At 63.7% G+C, this 22,813-nt stretch overlaps 1 protein-coding gene across 1 annotated transcript; it reads left to right on the top strand.

Moving 5' to 3' along the window:
- Positions 1-2,928: 2,928 nt before the first annotated feature.
- Positions 2,929-12,558, top strand: ADAM11 (ADAM metallopeptidase domain 11; the record flags this gene model as incomplete). The annotated part of the gene is made up of 26 exons (XM_083877477.1): positions 2,929-2,986; positions 4,262-4,455; positions 5,696-5,772; positions 6,109-6,175; positions 6,548-6,633; positions 6,711-6,777; positions 6,923-6,971; positions 7,067-7,134; positions 7,451-7,525; positions 7,613-7,684; positions 8,163-8,329; positions 8,405-8,489; positions 8,568-8,658; positions 8,772-8,823; positions 8,988-9,087; positions 9,346-9,417; positions 9,508-9,600; positions 9,701-9,781; positions 9,862-9,912; positions 10,534-10,597; positions 10,664-10,763; positions 10,837-10,956; positions 11,037-11,205; positions 11,279-11,393; positions 11,863-11,953; positions 12,427-12,558. The coding sequence occupies 26 exons, from the start codon at positions 2,929-2,931 to the stop codon at positions 12,470-12,472; spliced, it is 2,310 nt and encodes a 769-aa protein (XP_083733603.1). The 3' UTR covers positions 12,473-12,558.
- Positions 12,559-22,813: the final 10,255 nt, after the last annotated feature.

The raw sequence follows: 22,813 nt of genomic DNA, 5'->3' as shown, positions 1-22,813 counted from the left end.
TTGGAGATGTTCAGTCCTCAAATGAAGGACAACACTCCATCCTTCACTCCAGGCTCAAAGGGAAGGCTTGAAATGGGATCATGTAGTGGGAGCAAGGACTTTGAATACACGAGGCTTCAGAGGGTCCTGTGCAACAGCCAAACTCCAGTTCTTTACCTGCTGCCACCCCTGTAACAAAGGACTGATCAGAACTGTGGCAGGAGCTGAACCCAACTGGGCTCAGCGTTCTGCCATGGAGATGTCCCTGCACCCACAGGCTGTCCCAGCAGGAAGGTGATCCCTGGGAGAGGGAGAAGAGGGGCTTGGAGCACCAACCAGCCATTGCCCTGGTGTGCTCAGTCTCCTGGAGGAAGTGACCAGCTCTGTCCCTCTCAGACAGCAGAGAGGGGGCCCTGGGGACAGAGGAATGGCCCCTCCAGGCCTTTGGCCTGTGTTACCAGAGCTCCAGAGTGACCCCGGGGGAGACTGGGATACCTCATGGTAGTGAGCTGACCTGGGAGATCAGCAGCTGTCCTTCACCAAGCCAGGGAGGGGCGAGGGACCCCTGAGTGCCACCTGCCCCTTCCTTGTGCTGACCAGTGACTTAAACCATGGAGTCCCTGGTCTGGGGGATGGAAGCAGCTGCTCCATGGCCCATGGAGACTCTGTAGCCTTGGATCAGGTGCTCAGGCTGGAGATACAGAATCTTGGAATGGTTTGGGTTGGAAGGGAACTTTAGGATCATCCAGTTCCAACCCCCTGGCTGGGGCAGGGACACCTTCCACTAGACCAGCTGTTCCTGGTACCAGGTGTAGATCCACCCTGGCTGAGCACCTCTTTGTCCCTGTGGTGCTGAGGACAACCAGAAGGGCACAGGGAGGCACTGTCCCCGTCGGGCTGGCAGCCTCAGAGCTCCCGAGGAGCCCAGCAGGTGCTGGATCATCTCTGCTGTACTGATGCTGCAGTTCCTCCCGTTGTTGCATAGAGGAAGAGGAAGGTCCAAGGGCAGCAGGTCCCAGTTTGGAAGCCCTGCCTGCCCCATGCTGATCTGCCTCAAAAGAACCATTTGCCAGCCAGGAACCCCCTGAGTATGGTTGAGAAGGTGCTTCGGGGAGTCTGGTCCTGTGCAGCCCCCAGAGCCCCCTGGGGAGATGTCCCTGTGTGTGAGTCTCAGCCCCCTTTGCACGGCCTGGGGGGACTTTGAGCCCCCCAGTCTGAGCATGACCCTCAGCACATCTTCTGCCCAAACCAGGCTGAGATGCAGCTGCCCCTCAGCTTTTGGTTCCTGTCAGCTCTGCCAGCACTGGGGGTAATGAGCTGAGCTGCAGAGGGACTTGTTGCAGTGGTAACACAAAATGGGGCAAAAAGGTTGTCCTGGAGGAGGGTGAGGGATGTGAACTGGGAGTTCAGGGTCCCCAGCTTGTTCTTTTGGGGGACCTCCAGGGCCTTCCCAGGGCAGCTGACATCTGGGATGAGCTGAGGCCACTGAAGCACCTGCACATTCCCTTCTGTGGAGCACATGGTGACACAGCTGAGCCCCTGTCCCCCTGCCAGACACAAGCAGAGGTTCCCCACTGCCCTCCCCGGGGAGCCCAAGGACAGCCCTGGGCACCCCCAGCAGGAAGAGCTGGGGCTGGTGGTCTCCGTATCTGTGTCCCACCCTCAGTCCTGAGGGAATAGTCTGTGCTGGCTGGTGGTGTATCCATCACCCGAGGCTGGGGCCCCTCCGGGGGTGCCTGTGCCTGTGCTGCCTCTCCCCATGAGCTGCCTCTCCCACTCCCACTGCAACAAACAGGAATTTACTGGGGCTTGTCTCCCTAAAATTGTTCCTCTACCACCAGGAGAGAACACAGCCTTGCAGCACCCCCCAGAATAAGAGCAGAGAGAGCCCTTGGGTGACATCACCCACCCAATGGGTATGGTCCAGAATCACCCCATGTCCCCAGCGCTGTGGGCACCAGCTCTCCCTGGTTTCAGCACCATTCCCTTGGAACCCCAGGCTCCATGCACAGCCAACACCAGCCCTGGCACCAGTCGGGGGGGAGTTCCAGCTGGGAGGGTGCTGCTGGTTGGGGTCTTCAGTCCCAGCTGTAGGCTCTGATAACAGTGTGGGTTCTGATAGTGGTTGGAAGCGCCAGGAAAATCTGTAGGGTCTCTGGGGCTGGCTGGGAACCAGCAGGGGACTGAGGGCTAGTCAGGGACTGGGTACCAGCTGAGGAGAACACAGTACAGGCTGGGGGGCCCACAATCCCAGCTGGAGGCCCTGCACTGGCTGGGGGGCCTGGTGCTGGTGTTGGGAGGGTTTGGGACTGGCTGGAGGGGCTGGGACTGGTGTGGGGGTCCTGCACTGGCTGGAGAGAGGCAGCAGTGGCTGAGGGGGGGGTTGGTTCTGTCTCGAGGTTCCAGACCTCGGGAGGTCCAGTATTGACTGGGGAGTTCTCGTGGGGTGTTCCTGTGCTGGGGGGCTGTGGGGAGACCCAGTCTGATCCCGGCTGGGAGGGGTCCGGCTCTGGCCGCTCCACTCCGGTCCCTGCGGTGCGGGGTGCCCAGCCCCGGCCCGGGGCCCCGGTACCATTCCGGGGGGTGATGCTACCCGAGCTCCGGTACGGGCCGGGGGTGCTGCCGGCCCGGGGTGATGCCAGCGGGGCTCCGGTGCTGCAGTGCCGCGGGTGCCAGCGGCGCTGCGGCAGCCGGGGCGGGGAGGGTGGAAGGGGCAGGTACCGGGGGCGGCGGGGCCGGGCGGGGCGGGGCGGGCCCGGGGCGGCGCTGCCGGTGCCGCTGCCGGCGCTGCCGGGGCCGGTGCCGGTCCGGTCCGGCGGGCCCGGGGCCGCGTGCGGGCGGGGCGGGGGCGGCGCTGCCGGCCCGGCCCGGGGCGGGGGGCCGGACGGGACGGTGACGGTCCCCGGCGCGGCGGGCCCGGCGCGGCCGCCGGCGGAGCATGAGGGAGCCATGAGCCCGCTGCGGGGGTGGCTGCTGGCCGCGCTGCTCTCGCTCGCCCCGCGGGCAGGTAGGTCCGGACCCGCTCCCGCTCCGGCATCGCCCCGGTACCGGCCCCGGTACCGGCCCCGCATCGCGCCCGCCGCGCTCCCGGCCCCGCTCCCGGCCCCGCATCGCCCCGCTCCGCTCCCGGCCCCGCCGCCGCCGCTGCGGCTTTTTCGCTGCATCGACACATTTTTCCGCAGCGCCGCCCCGCAGAGCCCCGGGAGGGGCCGGGCCCGCGGTCCCCCCGCACCTGCCCGGCCCCGGCCCCGCGGCCCCGGCTCCGCACCCGCCCCGGCCCCGCAGCGGCCCCGCAGCCCCGCGTCCCCCCGGCCCCGCACCTGCCCCGGCCCCGCGCCCTCCCCCGCGCTGTCCCCGCAGCGGCCCCGCCGTGTTCCCCCTCCGGAGGTGGCCGCATAGCGGCCTCCCATGTCCCCTTCAGGATGTGTCCCCGTCTCGGCTCTCCCTCTCCCTGCATGCCCCATCGATGTCCTCAGAGCAGCCCTCCATGTCCCCTTGGGATGTGTCCCCATAGCGGCCACCCCCCCCGTGTCCCCTGGCTGTCACCTCCAAAGGTGTCCCTGCACCAGTCCTGCTGTCCCCTCCTTGTCCCCTCCAGGGGGATGTCCCCGTACCAGTCTTCCATCTCCCATTCGGTGGTGTCCCCATCCCAGCCCTCTCTGTCCCCTGGGTGTCCCCTCTGAGATGTGTCCCTATTCCAGCCCCCCCTTTTCCCCGCATGTCCCCTCCAGGACATCCTGACCCCCCTCCCCCCAGCCTTTCCCTCAGGTGTGGTGGCATTTCTGAGCCCCCTCTGCCCTGCACGCTCCCCTCTGGGATGCATCACTTTATCAGCCACCCATGTCCCCTGTGTGTCCCCTCCAGGACATGCCAGTGTATCTGAGACCTCCTGAGCTTCCCCACCCCGATGTGTTCCCCTGCTCTGGGCCCCCTCCTGTGCTCGCAGGGTGTCCCCTCCTTGGCACGCCGGTGTACCTGGATGTTCCCCAGCTGTACACCCTGGGACAATCCCTGTTCCCACCCTCCGTGTTCCCAGGGCATCCCATCCAGGACATCAGTGTCCCCTTCTGGATGCAGTGCCACACTTGGGCCACCCCCTGAGCGTGTTCACCAACTCTGTCCCCTCGTGTTCCCATCCCTGCGTGCTCTCATCTCCCTGTCCTCGTCCCCAGCCCTCCACGGCCCCTTGTCCCCAGTCCCCTGTGTCTCCATCCCTCCTCCTCCCCAGCCCCCGTCCCCCCAGCCCTCCCAGGTGGCCGCCACCCTGTCCCCTGTCCCGCAGGTGCCGCCGCCCAGGCCGGAGCGCCGCCGCGGAGGCTCCCACGGGCCGCATGGCAGGAGGGGCGGGTGGTGTCCCAAATCACCCACCCCAGCAGGCTGGTGGGGCAGAGCTCGGGTGGAGAAGTCCCAAAGCATCAGTTGGACACCAGGGTCAGGCATGAGCCCGGAGGAGGAGGAGGAGGAGGCGGCGGACCCGTAAGTGAATGACGGCCCCCAGCCCGCTCCCTTCCCGGGGTCCCTGCCAGGTGCAGGTCCAGGTCCCCAGGCAGCCACCGCCGGCGTGTGCGCGGGTACCGGCATCCCGAACTGGGGCCCTCGTGTCCCCAGGGACCATCCCGCTGCCACCCTCCCCGGAGGGACACTGACTTGTGCCACAAAATCCCATTCAACCTGGGTGTTGGGAGAGATGAAACGGGAGCGGGCAGGTGGCGAGCGGGGCTCCCACGGGAACGGGCTCGTGGGTCCGGCAAGGACGGATTTAGGCCGCTCGGGAGCCGTCCCGCATGTCCCAGCCCGTGCTGCTCCCCAGAGCCCGCCAGGCTGGGGCTGGGGGCGGTGACCTTCCCCACGGGCGGCCGTCCCGGCGCCCCGGGGAGCGGCACACCCGCCCCGCCCGGCACGGGGGAGTTGCGGTGTTGGCACCGCCGGGGCCGGCGCCCATCGATCCCCGTCCGCGCCGGATAAAGGCGAGCTGAGGAGCTGCTCTCGCCGCAGAGGTGATTTACACCCGGCGTCGAGTGAAAGCGCCGGACGCCGGGAAGCGCCGCGCTGGCGGGGGGCAGGGAGGTGTTAAGCCGGGGTGTCGCGGCGGGAGGGAGCAGCGGAGGTCCCGGGGAATTCGGGGCTGGTCCCGGCGGCAGAGCCCTCTCCGGCGGTGCTGCCGGAGCCCAGGGATGCGGTCGGGGCGCGGGACATCCCCTCCCTGCGATGGCAGACGGCTCCTCATCCCTGTGTCCTCACCCCGAGCTGCCCCGGGCTCCCAGCAGGGGGACGGGGCACGCCGGGATGGGTTTGGCCTTTGTGCCGTTCCCGCAGCCGGTGCCGGGCTCACCCGTGCGCCGTTTGCCGGCTCTGAGGCCGCGCCGCAGCGCTCGGCTCCCGCTGCCGGCGGCAGGAATTAGGTCAGGAGCGGCGGCGCCGCAGGGCGGGAGGAGCGGCGGCTCGGGCTGGGCCCAGCGCCGGGGGGACCCTCCGGCAGCCCCGCCCCGGCACCCGCGGGGGGGGCGAGGGGATCCAGGTGCCACCCCAGGGCTCCAGGGGTGATGGTTTAAGAAAAAAAAATCAACAACCGGATTTCCTTTATGCTGAATTTTTCGGTTTAAAAAAAAAAAAAAAAAGGTGTATCTTCACAGGCTGTGTATTTGGGTTGGGATTTTAATTATTATTTTAGTTATGAATTTTTTTGGGGGGGCTGACGGCTCTGGCTGTCCTGCAGGGGCTGCACCTGGCACAGGTGAGCTTCATGGTGCGTGCCTTCGGCTCAGCCTTCACCCTCGATCTGCGGCTGAACCAGTGAGTGCCCCGGGGGTCCCGGCTGCTGGTGCCCCCCGGGAGGAGGAGCTGGGGCTGCTCGGGCAGGGGGAGTTGTGCAGAGCCATCCCAGCAGCGCGGGCTGAGCCGGGGCCTGGAGCAGAGGGGAGAGAGACCCAGGGGGTGCCAGCGCCCTCCCAAACTGGGGGGTCCCAGGCTGGGGTGATTCCTTGTACATGGATGGTGGGTGGTCTCCCGCACCGGGGGGGAGGGGGGGGGGTGCCCTGCACATGGACGGCTGCTGTCGTCTCCTTCTTCCTCCTCTTCCTCCTCTTCCTCCCCACCCCGCGGCCTCTCACTCCCTCCTGCTCCTGGCAGCCACCTCCTCGCCTCCCACTACGTGGAGCGACACGTCGGCGCGGGCAGCAACGGCAGCCACAGCACGGTAAGATGTGTGCCCTGCTGTGCCATGCTGTGCCAAACCACGCTGGGCCCTGCTGTGCCAAACTACACCACGCTGTGCCACTGCAGGGGTTGTGGTGGCCACTTCATAAATCCCACAAAATCCTGGGAATGGGCCCCAGCAGCTCAGCCTTCCCCCATCCCCTGGGTGCCCCTGGGTGCCCAGCCCCTGCTGGCAGGGTGCTGCCATGGTGCTGGGGATGCCCCTCGAGTGGGGGATCCCTGGGTGCTGTGGGCACCAGGCACACCCTGGGGGGGCCTGGCAGTGAACCCCAGAGCCCCCAGCCCGGGTGCGGCCCCTGGGGGTGCGGGGCAGGGCGGGACCCGAGGCTCAGAGCCCGTCCCCGCTCCGCAGGGCGCGGGGGAGCACTGCTACTACCAGGGCCGGATCCGGGGGCAGCCCCGCTCCTTCGCCGCTCTCTCCAGCTGCCAGGGCCTGCGGTGAGTACCCCACTGCCCACAGGGGGCCCGGGGGGCCGCGCCCCTCCGCACCCCGACACGCCCCGCTCTGTTTGCAGCGGAGTCTTCTCGGACGGCCGAGCCACGTACCTGATCGAGCCCCAGGCGGGCGCCGAGCACGGGCAGGTGAGCGGGGGCACTGCCATGGGCCTGCCTGAGTACCCCGGGGCAGCTTTACGGGTCTGCCTGTGCCCTGGGGACAGGCACGGGGACATGGAGACCTGGCTGTCCTCCCGTCCCCCGCACGGCCGTGACACACCTTTGTCCCCAGGGCCTTCGGCCACACATCGTCCAGCGCATCCCCAGCTGCCCCCGACTGGGTGAGCCTCACACAGAGCTGGTCCTGGGGATCTGTGGTGGTGGCCTCGGTGGCCCCGCGTCCTGGTGTCCCACCAGCTCTGTCCCCTCCCTCCAGGCTGCCTCTTCCCTGCGCTGAGCCAGCGTGGCCCGGGTGAGATACCAAAGCTGCGGCGGCGGCGGCAGGTGAGTGGGGACAAAGGGTACACAGGGCAGGACACAGAGGACACGGGCAGGGGACTAGTGTGCTCGGCCCGGCTTGATTTGTGCCTGTTGGCTGCGGGTGCAGCCAGGCCCCTCCCTGGGTGCAGGGTTGTGTTTGCAGTGTGCCCTCCCGCCTGGGCTCAGGGATGTCCAGGGCTCCCAGCAGAACACTGGTGTGGCTGCATCCCAAGAGCAGCCAGCGGCTCTCCCCGCTCCCTGTATCCCAAACATCGCTGGGGTCAGGAGGGGTCAGGAGCCGCAGCCGGGCTCCAGTGCCAGCTCAGGGTTCCCTCTGCAGGTCCGCCGAGCCCAGCACACGGTGCACAGCGAGACCAAGTACATCGAGCTGGCCGTGGTGAACGACCATCAGCTGGTGAGCCGGGGGTTCCCGGGGCTGAGGGGGCGGAGAGGGGTCGGGTTGGCCCCTCCCAATCCCACCTGGCCCCTGGTGTGCCCCCAGTTCCTGCAGCTTCGCAAGTCCGTAGTTCTCACCAGCAACTTCGCCAAGTCCGTGGTCAACCTGGCTGACATGGTGAGGGGGGAGTCCCCGGAAGGAATTTGCCCCTGGGAGGGATTGTCCCTGGGAGGGTTAATCCCCAGCATCTGATGGGTTTGTCCCTTGGGGGCTTCATTCCCCTTCATTCCCAAGAGATTTATCCCCAGTGGGCTTATTCCTGGAGAGGGGGTTTATTCCCCACCCTGGTGGATTTGTTCCCGGGGAGTTTGTCCTTAGTTCCTGATGGTTTGTCCCTGGGGTTGGTCCTCAGCACTTGCTGGGTTGGTCCCTTGAGAGTTTGGCCCCAGGGAGTTTGTCCCACTCATGTTTTTTTTTCCTTTGGCACGGGGCGGGTTTGTCCCACCGGAGCTTTGTCCCTGGGGATTTGTCCCTGGTGACGGATGTGCGTGCCCAGCTCCTGAAGGTGTCCTCAGGGGTTTATCCCCAGCAGTAGTAACAGGGGTTTGTCCCTGGGAGGGGTCGCGTCCCCAGCACTGTCCCTTTGTCCCCACAGATCTACAAGGAGCAGCTCAACACCCGCATCGTGCTGGTGGCCATGGAGACGTGGGCGGCCGAGGACCGGATCCGGATGGGGCAAGACTCCCTGGAGATCCTGAACGAGTTTGTGAAGTACCGGCGCGAGGGGCTGGCGGAGCACAGCGACACCGTCCATCTCTTCTCGTGAGCGCTGTGGCCACATATCCCCCCCGGGCCCGGGGACCGCGTCCCCCGTCCCCACCATCCTCTTCCTCGCAGGGGTCGGACGTTTCAGAGCAGCCGCAGCGGCACCGCCTTTGTCGGGGGCATTTGTTCCCCCGCCCGCGCCGGCGGCGTCAACGAGGTGGGTGCGGGGAGACCCCCGAGGGCGGGCCGGGGACAGGCCGGGGGTCCCCGCGGTGACCCCGCGTCCCTCCCGCAGTACGGCAACGTGGCGGCCATGGCGGTGACACTGGCACAGACTCTGGGGCAGAACGTGGGCATGATGTGGAACAAGCACCGCACGGCCGCAGGTACCCCCCTCCCGCGGGGCCACGGGGGCCATGGGGACAGGTCGCGGTGCCACCAGGCCGGCGGGGGGACAGTCAGCACCCCCAGCCTCGCCTCTCCTCTCCTCTCCCCCCAGGGGACTGCCGCTGTCCGGACTCCTGGCTGGGCTGTATCATGGAGGACACAGGGTGGGTGTCACCCGCTCGGGGTGGCACTGCCACATCCCCTGCCACACCTCGTGTCACCGCTGCCGGCGGGGGCATCGCCGAGCTCCTGCCCGGGTTCGGGTGCCCGGCAGTGCCCCCGGGCACGGGCAGGGTGTGACAGTGTGACAGTGTCCCCCATCCCACAGGTACTACCTCCCGCGGAAGTTCTCCCGCTGCAGCATCGATGAGTACAACCAGTTCCTGCAGGACGGCGGCGGCAGCTGCCTCTTCAACAAACCCCTGAAGGTAACGGCCCCCCGGCCCCTCTGGGGGTCACTCTGGGGGCTTCTGGGGTCCCTCGTGGTGTCCCCAGCCCCTGCCAGGGCCAAGGTGCTGGTGCTGAACTCCCACAGCAGGAGGAGCCTCGTGCCTGGCAGCAGTTTGGGGGTGCTGCCATTCCCCGGGGATGTGGTGCCCTTTTCGGGGGGCTCATGGCAGCAGGTGGCTCGGGGGTCCCCAGGAGCTCTCGTGTGTTTGTGTCATGTCCCCTCTCGGTCCCGGCAGCTCCTGGACCCCCCGGAGTGCGGCAATGGCTTCGTGGAGGCGGGCGAGGAGTGCGACTGCGGCTCTCTGGCGGTGAGCAGGGTCAGGGGGAGCCCCCCGCCCCGGGGGCTGCCAGGACTGCCAGGGGGCTGATGGCCGTGATTGCTGCTGCTGTCCTGGCAGGAATGTGCCAGGAGCGGGGGAAACTGCTGCAAGAAGTGCACCCTGACCCACGACGCCATGTGCAGTGATGGGCTCTGCTGCAAGGGCTGCAAGGTGCGGGGCTGGGGGCACCCGGGGGGCTCGGGGGAACCAGGGTCCACATGTGGATCCAGTGGGGTCCTGTCCCATTCCTGATGAGTTGGATTTGTGACAGTACGAGCCACGTGGTGTGTCCTGCCGGGAGGCTGTGAACGAGTGTGACATCCCCGAGACCTGCACCGGGGACTCCAGCCAGGTGAGCGGGGCCGGGGGACATGGTGGGACACGTTGTGGAGCCTCGTAGCATCACCCAACCTCTTCTCAATGTCCCCACAGTGTCCCCCCAACCTCCACAAGCTGGATGGATATTTCTGTGAGAACGAGCAGGTGAGTTCAGCCCAGCCTGGTGGGACACAGCCCTGGGGTTGGGCACATCCCCACAGGCTCCAGCATCAGGGCTTGTGCATGCTGGAAGTACATTTGGGACTGTCCAAGGCCAGATTGGATGGGGCTTGGAGCAGCCTGGTCTGGTGGAAGGTGTCCCTGCCCATGGCAGGGGATGGAACTGGATGGGCTTTAAGGTCCCTTCCAACCCGAACCAGCTTGTGACATTTGTCAGCAACGCAGCCACAGCTGAGCCACTCACACACATGTGGGTGTGGGGTTTGGGGTGAGCAGGGGGCCCTGAGCCCCCACTGCTGTCCCGTGCCTGTGCACACATGTGGCTTCTGATCCCTGCACCACATGAACTGGGGCTGGGACCAGGCACGGGGGGATGTGTGGGGGGCTCATTGTCCCTGCAGCACCTGCCTGCAGCACGTGAGTGTGAGCCCCTCTCCACCCCTCTGCAGCCCCTGAGCCTCCTCCAGCCCTGATCCCTCCCCAGCCCCTGAGCCTCCTCCAGCCCTGATCCCTCCCCAGCCCCTGAGCCTCCTCCAGCCCTGATCCCTCCCCAGCCCTTAGTTCCCTGACCCCTCTCCAGCCCTGACCCCTCTCCCCTCCCCGCAGGGACGATGCTACGGCGGGCGCTGCAAAACCCGGGACCGTCAGTGCAACGCGCTGTGGGGCCGCAGTGAGTGCTGGCCTGGGGCGGGGGGACGCGGGGGGTGACGAGCAGGTGACACTCGCTCTCTGCCAGGCTCGGCCGAGCGCTTCTGCTACGAGAAGCTGAACGTGGAGGGGACGGAGCGGGGGAACTGCGGGCGCGAGGGCCTGGGCTGGCTGCAGTGCAACAAGCAGTGAGTGACCCCTGTCCCCGCGGCCCCTCCCGGTGCCACCTGCCGTCCTGGTGACACCGCCGCTGCCTTCAAGGGACGTCCTGTGCGGCTTCCTCCTCTGCGCCAACATCTCGGGGTCGCCGCGGCTGGGGGAGCTCAGCGGGGAGATCGCCACCACCACCTTCTACCACCAGAACCGCTACGTGGACTGCAGGTAACGGTGTCCCCGAGGGCACGGCCCGGCCCCGGGGCCCCGCGGGGCGGGTGTCACCCGCTCTGCCTGTCCCGCCACAGGGGCGGCCACGTGCAGCTGGTGGATGGGTCGGACCTGAGCTACGTGGAGGACGGGACGCCCTGCGGGCCCGGAATGCTCTGTCTCGACCGCAAATGCCTTCCAGCCAGCGCCTTTAACTTCAGCTCCTGCCCCGGCAGCTGGGACGGGAAGATCTGCTTCGACCACGGGGTGAGGGGCGCGGCGGGGACAGGGGGACGGCAGCAGTGTCACGGTCGGGGGGTGACGCCGTCTCCTCTCACAGGTTTGCAGCAACGAGGGGAAGTGCATCTGCCGGGCGGAGTGGACGGGGAAGGACTGCAGCGTCTACGACCCCATCCCTGAGCCGAAGCCGACGGGGGAGACGGAGCGATACAAGGGTCCGTGTGCCCGCGGGGGACACGGGCTCCCTGCTGTCCCCAGGCCACACAGGCTGGGCTGTCCCGCTTTGTCCCCAGCCCCACCGGGGCTCCAGAGTGTCCCCCCACCCTGGTGCCGCAGCTCAGCCGGGCATGGCTGGGTTCGCCCCCTCCCCTCCCAGGTCCCCACAGCTCTGGGTCATCCCTGGGGCTGTCCCCCTGTGTACCTGCATCCCGTCCCCACTGAGGTGTGTCCCTGTGGCTGGGTTTGCCTCCCTCCCGGGTCCCCACAGCACTGGGACTCCCCTGGGGCTGTGTCCCGGTGTCCCCCTCTCCCCTCCCCACTGACATGTTTCCTGTGGCTGGGTTTGTCCCCTTCCCGAGTCCCCACGGCACTGGGGCATCCCTGGAGCTATGTCCCCATGTCCCCAGTGTCCCCTTCCCACTGACGTGTGACCCTGTCCCCTCCTCCCTGTCCCGTCTGTCACAGGTCCCAGTGGCACCAATATCATTATCGGCTCCATCGCGGGGGCCGTGCTGGTGGCTGCCATCGTCCTAGGGGGGACAGGCTGGGGATTTAAGTAAGCAGCCACCGCATGGCTCGTCCCCTCTGCTGCTGTCACCGGCCACGTCCCCTCTGCACACCGTCACCGCGCCAGGGCCAGGCCGTGCCCTGCTGGGGCACCGCCAGAACCCCCGGCTGGGCATCCCCTGCGATGTGGCCTCTGGTCCCCTCGGCCCTGCCTGGTCCCCTGACCCTGCCTGGTCCCTTGTCCCAGCCCCTGCCTGACCCCCGGCCTGCCTGCCCTGCCTGCATGTGCCATTGGGGTGTGACTGTCACCCGGACCCCGTGGCCGTGTCTGTCCCCGAGCATGGGGTGCTGGGCGGGGGCTGTGTGGCGCCCCCCCCCCGTGTGTGCTCCTGCCTGGCACTGGGACACCGCTGCTGCCTGTGGGGCCAGGGACACCGGGGCGGGGGGACGCACCAGGGGGGACAGCGGGGACACGGGGGTGGCACTAATGCTCCTCTCCTCTCCCCCTGCCACCCCCCCAAGGAACATCCGCCGAGGAAGGTACGACCCGGCGCAGCAGGGAGTGTAACCATGTCTCCCCCATCGTCTCGTCACCGTCCCTGTCACCGTCACCGTCCGGCAGCCTGACGGCGTGGGAGCCCCCGGGGCCGTCTGTCCGTGTGCTGTGTGTCCGGCCGTGCTGTCTCCATCTCTGTGCCCCCACGGCTGAAGGGGAGCAGCGGCTGGGGGGGCCTGGCAGCCGCCCCCCCCCGGTGCTGGCTCATTTCAGCTCAGTGTCCCCCCGTGTGTCACCCCCCTGTCACAGCCCCCCACTAAACGCACTCCACTTCTGTGTTGCAGGTCCGGGGGGGCCTGAGCGGGGCCGCTCTGCCCCACCCCCCCAGCGCCTCATTAACAGCAATTAAATGGGGCGGCGCTGCCGAGGGTCCAGCCGAGGAGGAGAGCGGGGGAGGGGACACCCGGGGCCGCCCCCCGGCCCCCCCCCGCACCGCCACGAATGTACGGGGACCCCCCTGCCCCCCGGGCTGGCGGCACTCGGCCCTGGATGGATGGATGGATGGATGGATGGATGGATGGATGGATGGATGGATGGATGGATGGATGTACCCGCGGGGCCAGCGGGGAGCCCCGGCCCACAGCCCCCTCTGCCCTCCAGCGGCATCTTCCACCCGGGGGGCCCGCGACCCCAAAAGCAGGTCCCTGTACCCAGGACAAGGCCAGTGTCCCCAGGACGAGGCCAGTACACCCCAGTACCAGGCCAGTAATACCCAGTGCCCTTTCCCAGTTCAGGGCCTGGAGTCGTGTCCCCCCCACCCCCCGGTGCTGCGTCCCACGGGGGCCAAGTCCTGCACCCCCAGATGTGCCTCCCCGCCCCCCCAAAGCAGCTCAGCAGCCCCCGTGTGGGCTTTGTGCCCTCAAATTCTCCCCCACGTCATGGCTGCACCCCCAAGCCATGGGACCCCGAAGTCCCCAGTGGTGGGACAGGCACCCACAGGTGACAGCTCTCCCTCAAGACTTCCCCAGCTCAGGCAGGTGAGCCCCAAACTGGTGACACTGGGGCTGGGGGGGACAGAAGGGCCCCCCTGGGGGACCAGGGTACAGGGTGAGCCCTGGGCTGGGGACACACAGGGCTGCTTGCTGGGTGGCACTTGTCACCCCAGCCCCAGGGCAGGCTTGTGGCCCCCGTTTCCCCCAGACTGGGTGTCCCCACTCCCATGGCAGGCTGGGTGAGGCATCACCCTGTCCCTGTGGCACATGTCACCCTGCATGGGGTGGCTCTAGAGAGCCACCCAAACCACAGCACCACGGACCACTGGGGGCCACACTGGTCCCTTTAACCACTGGTGACACTCAGCATGGAGGGGGGACATCCCCGGTGACACTTGGTGACAGAGCCTGGTGTGTGTGCGTGTATGTGTGGGGACACTGCTGGGGGACACTCAGCATGGGGACAATGGGGGATGACACCCACTGTCCACGGCAGTGTGGGGGTGTCCCCTCTGTGTCCCCTCCGTGTCCCCTCCTTGCCCAGTGTCCCTGCCCACCCTTTGCCATGGAGACAGAGAGTCACCAAGAGTGTCTCCAAGCCCAGCCGTGGCCAAAGTGTGTGGTGGCACCCAGCCTGGTGTGGCAGCCCCACTGGGCACCCACGGGTGCCGTGGCTGTGGTGGCACCCCAGGGTACAGGGTGGGAGGTGACAGCAGGAGGGGGTGGCTGGACATCCCCTGGCTGGGCTTCGGCGGTGGCTTCTTGTGTGACATGTCAGCACCGGGCTGGGACACGTGGGGACCTGGGACCACCGTGGGCATCAGGGGTCTGGGATCAACCCCCCATCTCTACCACTGTCACCACAGTGTCCCCACAGCTGCCACAGCCAAAGTGCCGGGGTGCTCCCCGCGGCGAGGGGACACCCCTGGGTCAGAGCAAGAAGCCACCGTTGTCACTGGGTTTGGGGACATCAATATATATATATATATATATATATAAATACTGGGACTTTTCTTAATGATTTTAACGCTGTCAGGGCGGGAGGGCCCGCGGCGGGGGGGGAGGAGGGGCACCCGGTGCTTCCAGAGCCAAGAGAGCAAAGCCCCCCCGGCCCCCGCTGCTCCCCCGGGCCCCGTCCCGTCCCGGGACGAGCCCAGCGGGGCGGGGTCCCCGTCCCCCCCTCGCCGCACCGCCGCCACCCCGCACCGCCTGCTCCGCTACCGCCGGGCCGGGCGGGCCCCCCGCGCCCCCCGGGCCCCGAGCTCCGCTTTGCACGTGCTGGGAGCCGCCGCTCCGGGCCCGGCCCTGGCTCCGGCCTCGGCCGCCTCCCGCAATGTCGCAGAATTTATTTACAATAAAGATTTGGAAAACGACGGGGCTCCGCTTCTCACCCGCCGGGGGGGGGGGGGGGGAGGGACGGGGCAGGGAGGCTCCCTGGGTTTCATCTGTGAGGATGCTCCGGTCCTTGGATCCCTCCAGCCCATCCCGCTGAAGCCTTCCCCACGTCCCACATTCCACCCTGGCCTGTCCCTCACCATTTCCGTGTCTGAGCCAGGAGACTCATCCGGTATGGAGATGATGGCGCACGGTAAGTGTCACCAGGCTCCCCCGCTCATCCTTTGCCTGGCTGGGGGCACTGTCGCACTGTGGGGACACGCGGCTGCCCCGCGCCCCATCACAGAGATGCTCAGGCTCTGTGCAAGGACAGGGACACTGCCCCATCCCAGGGACAGCCTCAGCTGAGTGAGCACCTGCAGGGTCCTGGCAGCCACCCCTGGCAGAAGGGCACTGGGGGACAGGCCCCCAGCTCCCAGAGGGACCCACTAGGATGGAGCATCTTCCCATGGAGCCAGCCCGGGCGGTGCTCGGCTCAGCTGGGGCTGCACCCCAAAGCTCAGCAGGGACAGTGACGGGCACGGCCGGGCTCGCAGGGACAGCCGGGCTCCCCGGCACAGCGGCTGAGCGCGGGGAGAGTCCCCGGCAGTGCCGCTCCTCCTCGCACACCGACCAGGAGAGGGCTCTCCCAGCACAGCCCATCAGCGGCTCCGGCGGCCCCAGGACGCTCCAGGGCCACGCGTGTCCCCGCGGTGGCAGCCCCGACACAGGCTGGGCACCGGGCAGAGGCTGGGGGTGCGGCTCATCCCCCGTTCGGGCTCCTGTGCTGCCCAGGGGTCACCCCACCGGCCTCACTCCGCTGGGGGAACCCTTCTCTGCCCGCCGGGGACAAGGAGCAGGATTCGGGACAATTCCTGCTGTGAACACCTCCCCCAGAGCCCCCAGACGTGGGGCTGGAGGTGCCCCTCGGCCTGTGGAGCCCTGAGGGACTCGCTCTGGTGTCCCCGGGGAGAGCACACCGGCTCCAGCTCCAGCTCCCTGCACTGAGCTCCAGTCTGGGGTGCTGGGGGCGCCTGAGCACCTCGGGGTGCTGCTGCCTGGGCAGGACACCCAGCCCCGGGCCGGGGCCTCTCTCTGGCCCCAGATCACCTCATTAAAGTGATCACCATCTGCCTCTGGCTCTGCCCCCTGGCAGGACGGGCCGAGGGGTGAGGAAGAGGCTGGAGACTCCTCTGGCCATGGCAGTGACCGGGGGGTGACCGGGGGGTCTGCACCAGGACCCCCTCGCCCCTGTGTCCCCCTGGCCAGGCCAAGGCTGGCAGCAAACGGGGCTGTTTCCCCCTGATGTCACTGCAGGGGCATCTCTGCACCTCATGAGGGGTTTGGTGCAGTTTTGCTCCATCCACAGCAGAGCTGTGCCACAGCACAGAGTTATTTTGGGCTGGTGTCGAGATACCAGCGCGATGAGTGAGTCAGAAATATTCCAGATGCACTGGCTGCTTCTGAATCTTGAGTTATTCAAAATCTTCAGGGTCAGGAGGGCAAAAAACATGAATTCAAGTGGGCCCAGCTGAGCCTGCTGCCCTGCAGAGTCACACAACACCCACAGCTCTTGATCTGGGCTCCTCTGCCAGGGGCTGGGGCACAAGGACACCACAGTGTGCTGGATGTCCCTGGGAGAGGGGAGATGGTCCTTGGCCAACTGCCCAGGGCCACAAAAGCTGCAGGGGGCAGCAGGTCTGGTGCCCAGAGACACCCAACACCCCAGGCTGCCCTTTGTCTCCAACACAAACTTTCCTTTCCAGCTCCCCCCATGGCTGGTACAGGCACAGAGCATTCCTGCCTCTCCTCGAGCTCCTTCTTTCTCCTAATTCACTGGTTCTGTAAGGGACAGTCCCTGTGCTCAGCTCTGATCTCCAATCCTCACCCACTGCTTTTACTACACCTGCCAAAGGTCAACCACAGCAACCCATGGGGGAAGCCACAGTCTCCTGCTTCCATGCTGAGATCAGAGAATCAGGGAATTGTTAAGTTGGGAAAAGCCCTCTAAGATCATTGGGTCCAACCATTCCCCCAGCACTGCCAAGGCCACCACTGCCCCTGTCCCCAAGTGCCACAGGTTTTTAAACATGCCCAGGGACAGTGACTCCAGCGCTGCCCTGGGCAGCTGTGCCAATATCTGATCACCTTTCCAAGGAGCAATTTTCCCAATATCCAACCTGAACTTCCCCTGGCACAACTTGAGGTCATTTCCTCTTGTCCTGTCCCTGTTCCCTGGGAGCAGAGCCCGACCCTTCCTAACTGTCCCCTCCTGTCAGGGAGTTGTGCAGAGCCACAAGGTCCCCCCTGAGTCTCCTTTTCTCCACGCTGAGCCCCTTTCCCAGCTCCCTCAGATTCTCCTCATCAGACTCCTGCTCAAGACCCTGAACTTAAGAGAAAAAAAAAAATCCAAACAAATCCCTCATTATTAGTAAACCCAAAGAAAGAAGAACCCAACGCCTCCCCCGTGCTGTGTCTGTGCCATTGCATAATGGGAAACCCTCGAACCTAAAATATCCCTGCTCCTCTGGTTGTTGAAGCTGATGATCGACCATCTGGCCACGATTTTCCAACTCTAATCTAATGAGGCAGACGCCACTTTTGGGGTGAGCGCAAGGACGAAAGGCCTTGAGGAGTCCCCAGGAAGGTGTCATGGCCCAGCCTGGGGGTGCTGAGGGGGCTCCACGTGAGCCTGGAAGAGCAGGGGGAGGCTCAGGCTGCTCCTTCATCACAGAGCTGGGGTATCTGGGGCACCTTGGGAGCAGAGGACACATCAGATGGTTGTCCACATCAGAGGACACATCACACCTCTGCAGTGTGGAGGGATGGGGAAATGTGTCCTGAAGGGTGTGAGCCATGGGGGGACATCCATGGATCCATGGGATTATCTCCCAGGTGAGAGAAAGAACACCCCAAAAAGCAGTTTCACAACCATTTGCCATGCAAATGAAATAACCTGAACTGAACTCTGGCCAGACAAGGACAATGGGATTCCAGCTGAGAAACCCTCCCAAGGCTGGCACCTGCCTGGTACAGAAGCTGCCCCTCGGTCACAGCACAGTCACACTGTACCCACACCGGAGCAATGGGTGTTCCTGCTCCAGGAATGACGCTGGGATTCAGCAGGACTTCATCCAGCTGGGATACCTCAGAGGAGAGGAGAGGAGAGGAGAGGAGAGGAGAGGAGAGGAGAGGAGAGGAGAGGAGAGGAGAGGAGAGGAGAGGAGAGGAGAGGAGAGGAGAGGAGAGGAGAGGAGAGGAGAGGAGAGGAGAGGAGAGGAGAGGAGAGGAGAGGAGAGGAGAGGAGAGGAGAGGAGAGGAGAGGAGAGGAGAGGAGAGGAGAGGAGAGGAGAGGAGAGGAGAGAGGAGAGGAGAGAGGAGAGGAGAGATCATTCTGGCTCTCTCTTAGAGTCCCAGCACAGTGTGCCCTGTGATGAAGTATCCTCACTGTGCCTCTCCAAGTTGAGGCCTTTATTTGATACATGGAAAATTCAGGGAAATTGACGGGTTTGTCGCCATGGAGAAGCTCAGCAGGAGGAGTATGCACACCTCAGGTGGAAGCAGATCCCAGCTCTGTCTCGCCCACGATGGGAATTTTGCTCTTTAGGCTCCAGATGGAAACAAGAAACAAACCCGTGCACGGGAAAGAGGCCGTTTGGGGAAAGAGGCTCTGGGCTCCACACGTGGAGCTGACACTCCACAGGGCATTCCACAGAAACAGGCATGGGGGGAAGGAGAGAGTCAGCACCCAGCTGCCAAGGCTCTGCCAGGATCAGCTCATCCACAGGGGAGGTGACTCCACCTCTGGGTGGTCCAGGAGGAGCCAGGCAGGCTGTTCTGGAATGGATGAGGAAGAAGGGTGACAGGATCTTTAGCAAGGCCTTGTGGCAGCCTGGCCAACCCAACAGGTCCTGGTGACTGCAGTGACCTCCCAGGCTTGTCCCTGCTGGTTGTGCTGCTGAGCAATTTGGGCTGATCAGAGAATCATAGAAATTGAGACCATCTGAAAGCCCATCTCACTCCAGCCCCCTGCCAGGGGCAAGAACACCTTCCATTAGACCAGGAACACTTTCCATTAGACCAGGCAGCTCAGAGCTCCATCCAGCCTGGCCTTGGACACTCCAGGGCTCCAGGGGCAGCCACAGCTTCTCTGGGCACCCTGTGCTGTGCCTTACCACCCCAATAATAAAAACTTTCTTTCTTAAATTTAATCTAAATCAATATAAAACCATCACCCCTCATCCTGACACAACAGGCACCACTTAAGAGTTTGTCCCCATCCTCTTACACCCTTAAGTAACACAGCCAGAGTTACCCAGTGCTCAAGGAATTTGCAGGGGAAAGCCGGGATTGTTCAGCTTTTAGGTGATGATACCTGAGCTGAAACCTTTTGCTGATCAGCCTGAGTGATCCTGACCCGATTTCTGTCAGCAGAGGGGATCTCTCAACAGCAGAGAATAAGGACACGAGGAGAAACTCGAGCTTCTCAAGGCTGCCCACAAAACAGACTCAGGTCAAACCCCGAATCGCTTTTAGGGATTCTTAGAGGCTTTAGGAGCTCGGGGAGGGACCTGCCAGGGGCAGCAGCCCCGGCCCAGCGTGGGAGCACCGGTGATGGAGTGTCCCCCCCTCCGGGAGCAGGGAACACTCAGTGCCGGGGCAAAGAGAACAGGAGCTGAGCCCCGAGGTCAGGAACAGCCCCACGGCACCAGCCCCACCGGCCGAATCCCGCCGGGAATCCCCTGGAGCCGCTGCAGCCGGACACACGCTGGGGACAATGGGGAGCTCAGGGGTCAAAGCGCAGTCACACCAGCGCCTCTCAGAGCCCAGATCAGCAGGGGAAGGGGAGGATTTTCACCAGCCAATGGCCCGGAAACAGGACTGAAGGCTTCGGTGTCCTTTAACTTTGGCTGCGCAGCCACCAGCTCCGGAGGGAGGGCGCGAATATCCCGGGGAAAACGGGGGAAACCCAATTCCCGGCTAGACTGAACAACAACATTCCCCAATGCCCTTTAAGGAGCGATCTCCCGCTGCCGGGCGCTGCCTGCATCCCTTGTAGGTCTTTTCCAGCTCACAGCCCGTGTCATTCCAGGCGTGGGCCGAGCTCCCTCGGCTTTAACCCCCGCAGTGCCGGGGCTGATCGCTCACACGGGAGCGGGGCAGCCCTGGCGCAGCTCAGATCCAGGTCAGGGCAGCTCGGAGCAGTCCCCGGGAGCCCGGACTGACCCTGGCAGCGCAGCCAGCCCAGCTCCGCTCCCAGCGGGGCAGCGCCCGAGCCCCGCACGGCCCCGGCCCCGGCCCCGGGCAGGGAGCAGAGGATGCCGAGTTAAACTGGCAGCTGACAAAGGGAAGGTTTGTTTCCCCATTTCCTGAGCTTTTCTTCCCAGTCCTGGAGAATTTAAATTCGCAACTAGAATGAGCAGTTTGTTAAATCAGGTTTGAGGTCCCTCAAGGTCCTGGCTGTCCTCTCTGGGATATCTGTGGTGCCACAGCCTCCGGGTCAGAGAAGTTTATGTAACTCTCTCCTCACCCTGCTCTGGCTGTGACACTTTCTCTGCGATCTCCTTTCTTCACAAGGATCCTCCCCTTCCCTCACTGGACAGCAAAATACTCAAAATGACTGAATTTGAGCACTGCAGAGCATCCTAATGTACTGTTTTGTTAAAAACCCAGCAGGCTCCTTATGCTGCTCCATCCAGCTGGTCAGCAAGGGAAGGCAGGAGGGGAAAAGAAACCAGATTTCAGAGCCAATAATTAAACCAGGATTCCATTTCATAGAATCATTAAGGTTGGAGAAGACCTCTGAGACCACTGAGGGACTGATCACTCCTTTGTCACCAAGGCCTGAGCACTGAGTGCCATGTCCAGTCATGAAATCACACCCTGCTGAACTCATCCCCTCCCAGCCATGGACTGTCCTCCTCCTCTATGGACCAGGGACAAACCCCCAGGGCCAGTGTCACCTCTTGGACACACTGCCAAAGGAAACTTGGGGCACGTTGGGAATCCCAGGTTCTGGGTGAGCCAAGGGACAAGGCTCTCCCATTTGCTCTCTCTCACCACAAACTTCCATCCTTCAGGGTGAGGTGGTTATTTTATACCTGAGAGCACCGTGTTCCCAGCCTGCCCAGCCACATCCATGTGCTCCTGGCAGCAAGAACCTGCATCGGGCAGGGAGACACTGCCCAGCCTCACTGCTCTGGGCTCATCCTCTGCTCCTCTCTCTGTACCACCCTGCATTTCACTCAATAAACTCACTTTCTCTGAGATACAGTCACATCTGGGTCTGTAGTACAGAAGGTTCTCACCACTGCCAAGCTCCTGCCTCTGTGTGTGTCCTGACACCTGCCCAGCCCTGCTTCCAAATTCCTCACTCACACCTGTTCTTACCTGTGTGCAGCAGCAGCATTCCTGGTAACCACCTTTTCCTGGCACTGGAAGGGTCCCAAACTTCCTGTTAACTCTTTTGAAGGCAGCAGCACCTGCAGGAGAGCTGGAGATTATTATATTATGCATATTATATAAATATCATATATATATGACCATTAAAATCAGACTGGTTTGAGTTGAAAAGACCTTTTTTAAGAACATCCAGTCCCACCCCCTGCCATGGCTGGGACACCTTCCACTGTCCCAGGCTGCTCCAAGCCCTGTCCAGCCTGGCCTTGGACACTGCCAGGGATCCAGGGGCAGCCACAGCTGCTCTGGGCACCCTGTGCCAGGGCTTCCCCACCCTCACAGGGAGGAATTCCTTCCCAATATCCCATCCATCCCTGCCCTCTGGCCGTGGGAAGACATTGCCCCTTGCCCCACCACTCCAGGCCCTTCTCACAAGGGCCCTGGTCTGTTACCAAAGCTGTTTTCAGTACAGAACAGGCTTTTTAAAAAGTTTGTTGATTGCAGTTTTTCCAGTGACTTCAATTTTATCAAAAAATTTATGAAAAGCCTGGCAAATTCATAAATGGGAATATCAATTTTCTTGGGATAAAAGACACTCGGGTGGAAAAAAACCCTCCCTTTAATCATTATGCATTTTTAAATGAGGACAAGACAAAAGCTGAGAAGCTGCCCTGGTGCTTCCCAACACTCCCAGCAGAGCTGAACCACACCAGTGCTTGTTTGCTGGCTGAAGGAATTCCATTCATCAACAGGGCCTGGGATCCTGACTGCTGTGGGAATCCCGAGGAACCTCCTGGCCGAGCACATTCCAGACAACACCCAGGTGTGCATCGCTTCCCCCCAGAGCCTCACCTGCCTCTGCCGGGGCTCCAGTGGGATCCCAGCTCCTCTTCTGCTCCTGCTTGGCCACAGTTCACCCCACAGGGGAATCCAGGCCTCGGGGCAGCCACAGTCACAGCTCAGGCATGGGAGAAGGGCTCATGTCACCCTCCCAGGGTCCAGGTGGAAGCAGCTGCAGGGGCCACAGTTCCATTCCTGGGATCCACATCCTCTGCCAAAGAGTCACCGGAACATCCTGCTCAATAAAAATAAAAGGGAGCAGGACAGCAAAACTTGGCCTGCACAGAAATGGCTCCCAAGTCCCAAAAAGCACTGATCAGATGCCTTTAAATCCTCCTTCCAAGGCATTTTCCCCAGCTATCAACATGGAATTTACACAACAGTGATAATGTCACGCCGCAGAAAACAAAATGTCATTTCCCGAGCAATGATGAACTGGTATTTGGAGCCTCCTCTGATACAGAGAAAACGAATGACAATTTCCCTGGGAGCAGAAGCCCCCAAGCTCCTTCCCCTGCTGCTTTGGAGGGTGGATCACACTGAGTTATGGATTAACAGAACATCATTTAACTCATGCAAACAGATCTGTCCTTCAGGAACTGTTCCACGGTAACTGAGCTGAGCACGTCCCATTCACAGGGATCAGGCACTGAGCACGTCTCAATGAACAGCTCCTTTGGATGGAACCTCACAGCAGCAAATTGCGTGCCTGAGACCAGGAATTGTTGAATTATTAACAAATCAAGCTACAGGAATGTAACACACTTCCATACAAGCTGCTACAAAACCATTGCTGAACTACAGGTAG

This window comes from Zosterops lateralis (assembly GCF_965231275.1).
Source record: "Zosterops lateralis genome assembly, chromosome: 24".
Classification (NCBI taxonomy): Eukaryota; Metazoa; Chordata; class Aves; order Passeriformes; family Zosteropidae; genus Zosterops; species Zosterops lateralis.
This window is presented reverse-complemented; position numbering and strand designations above follow the sequence as displayed.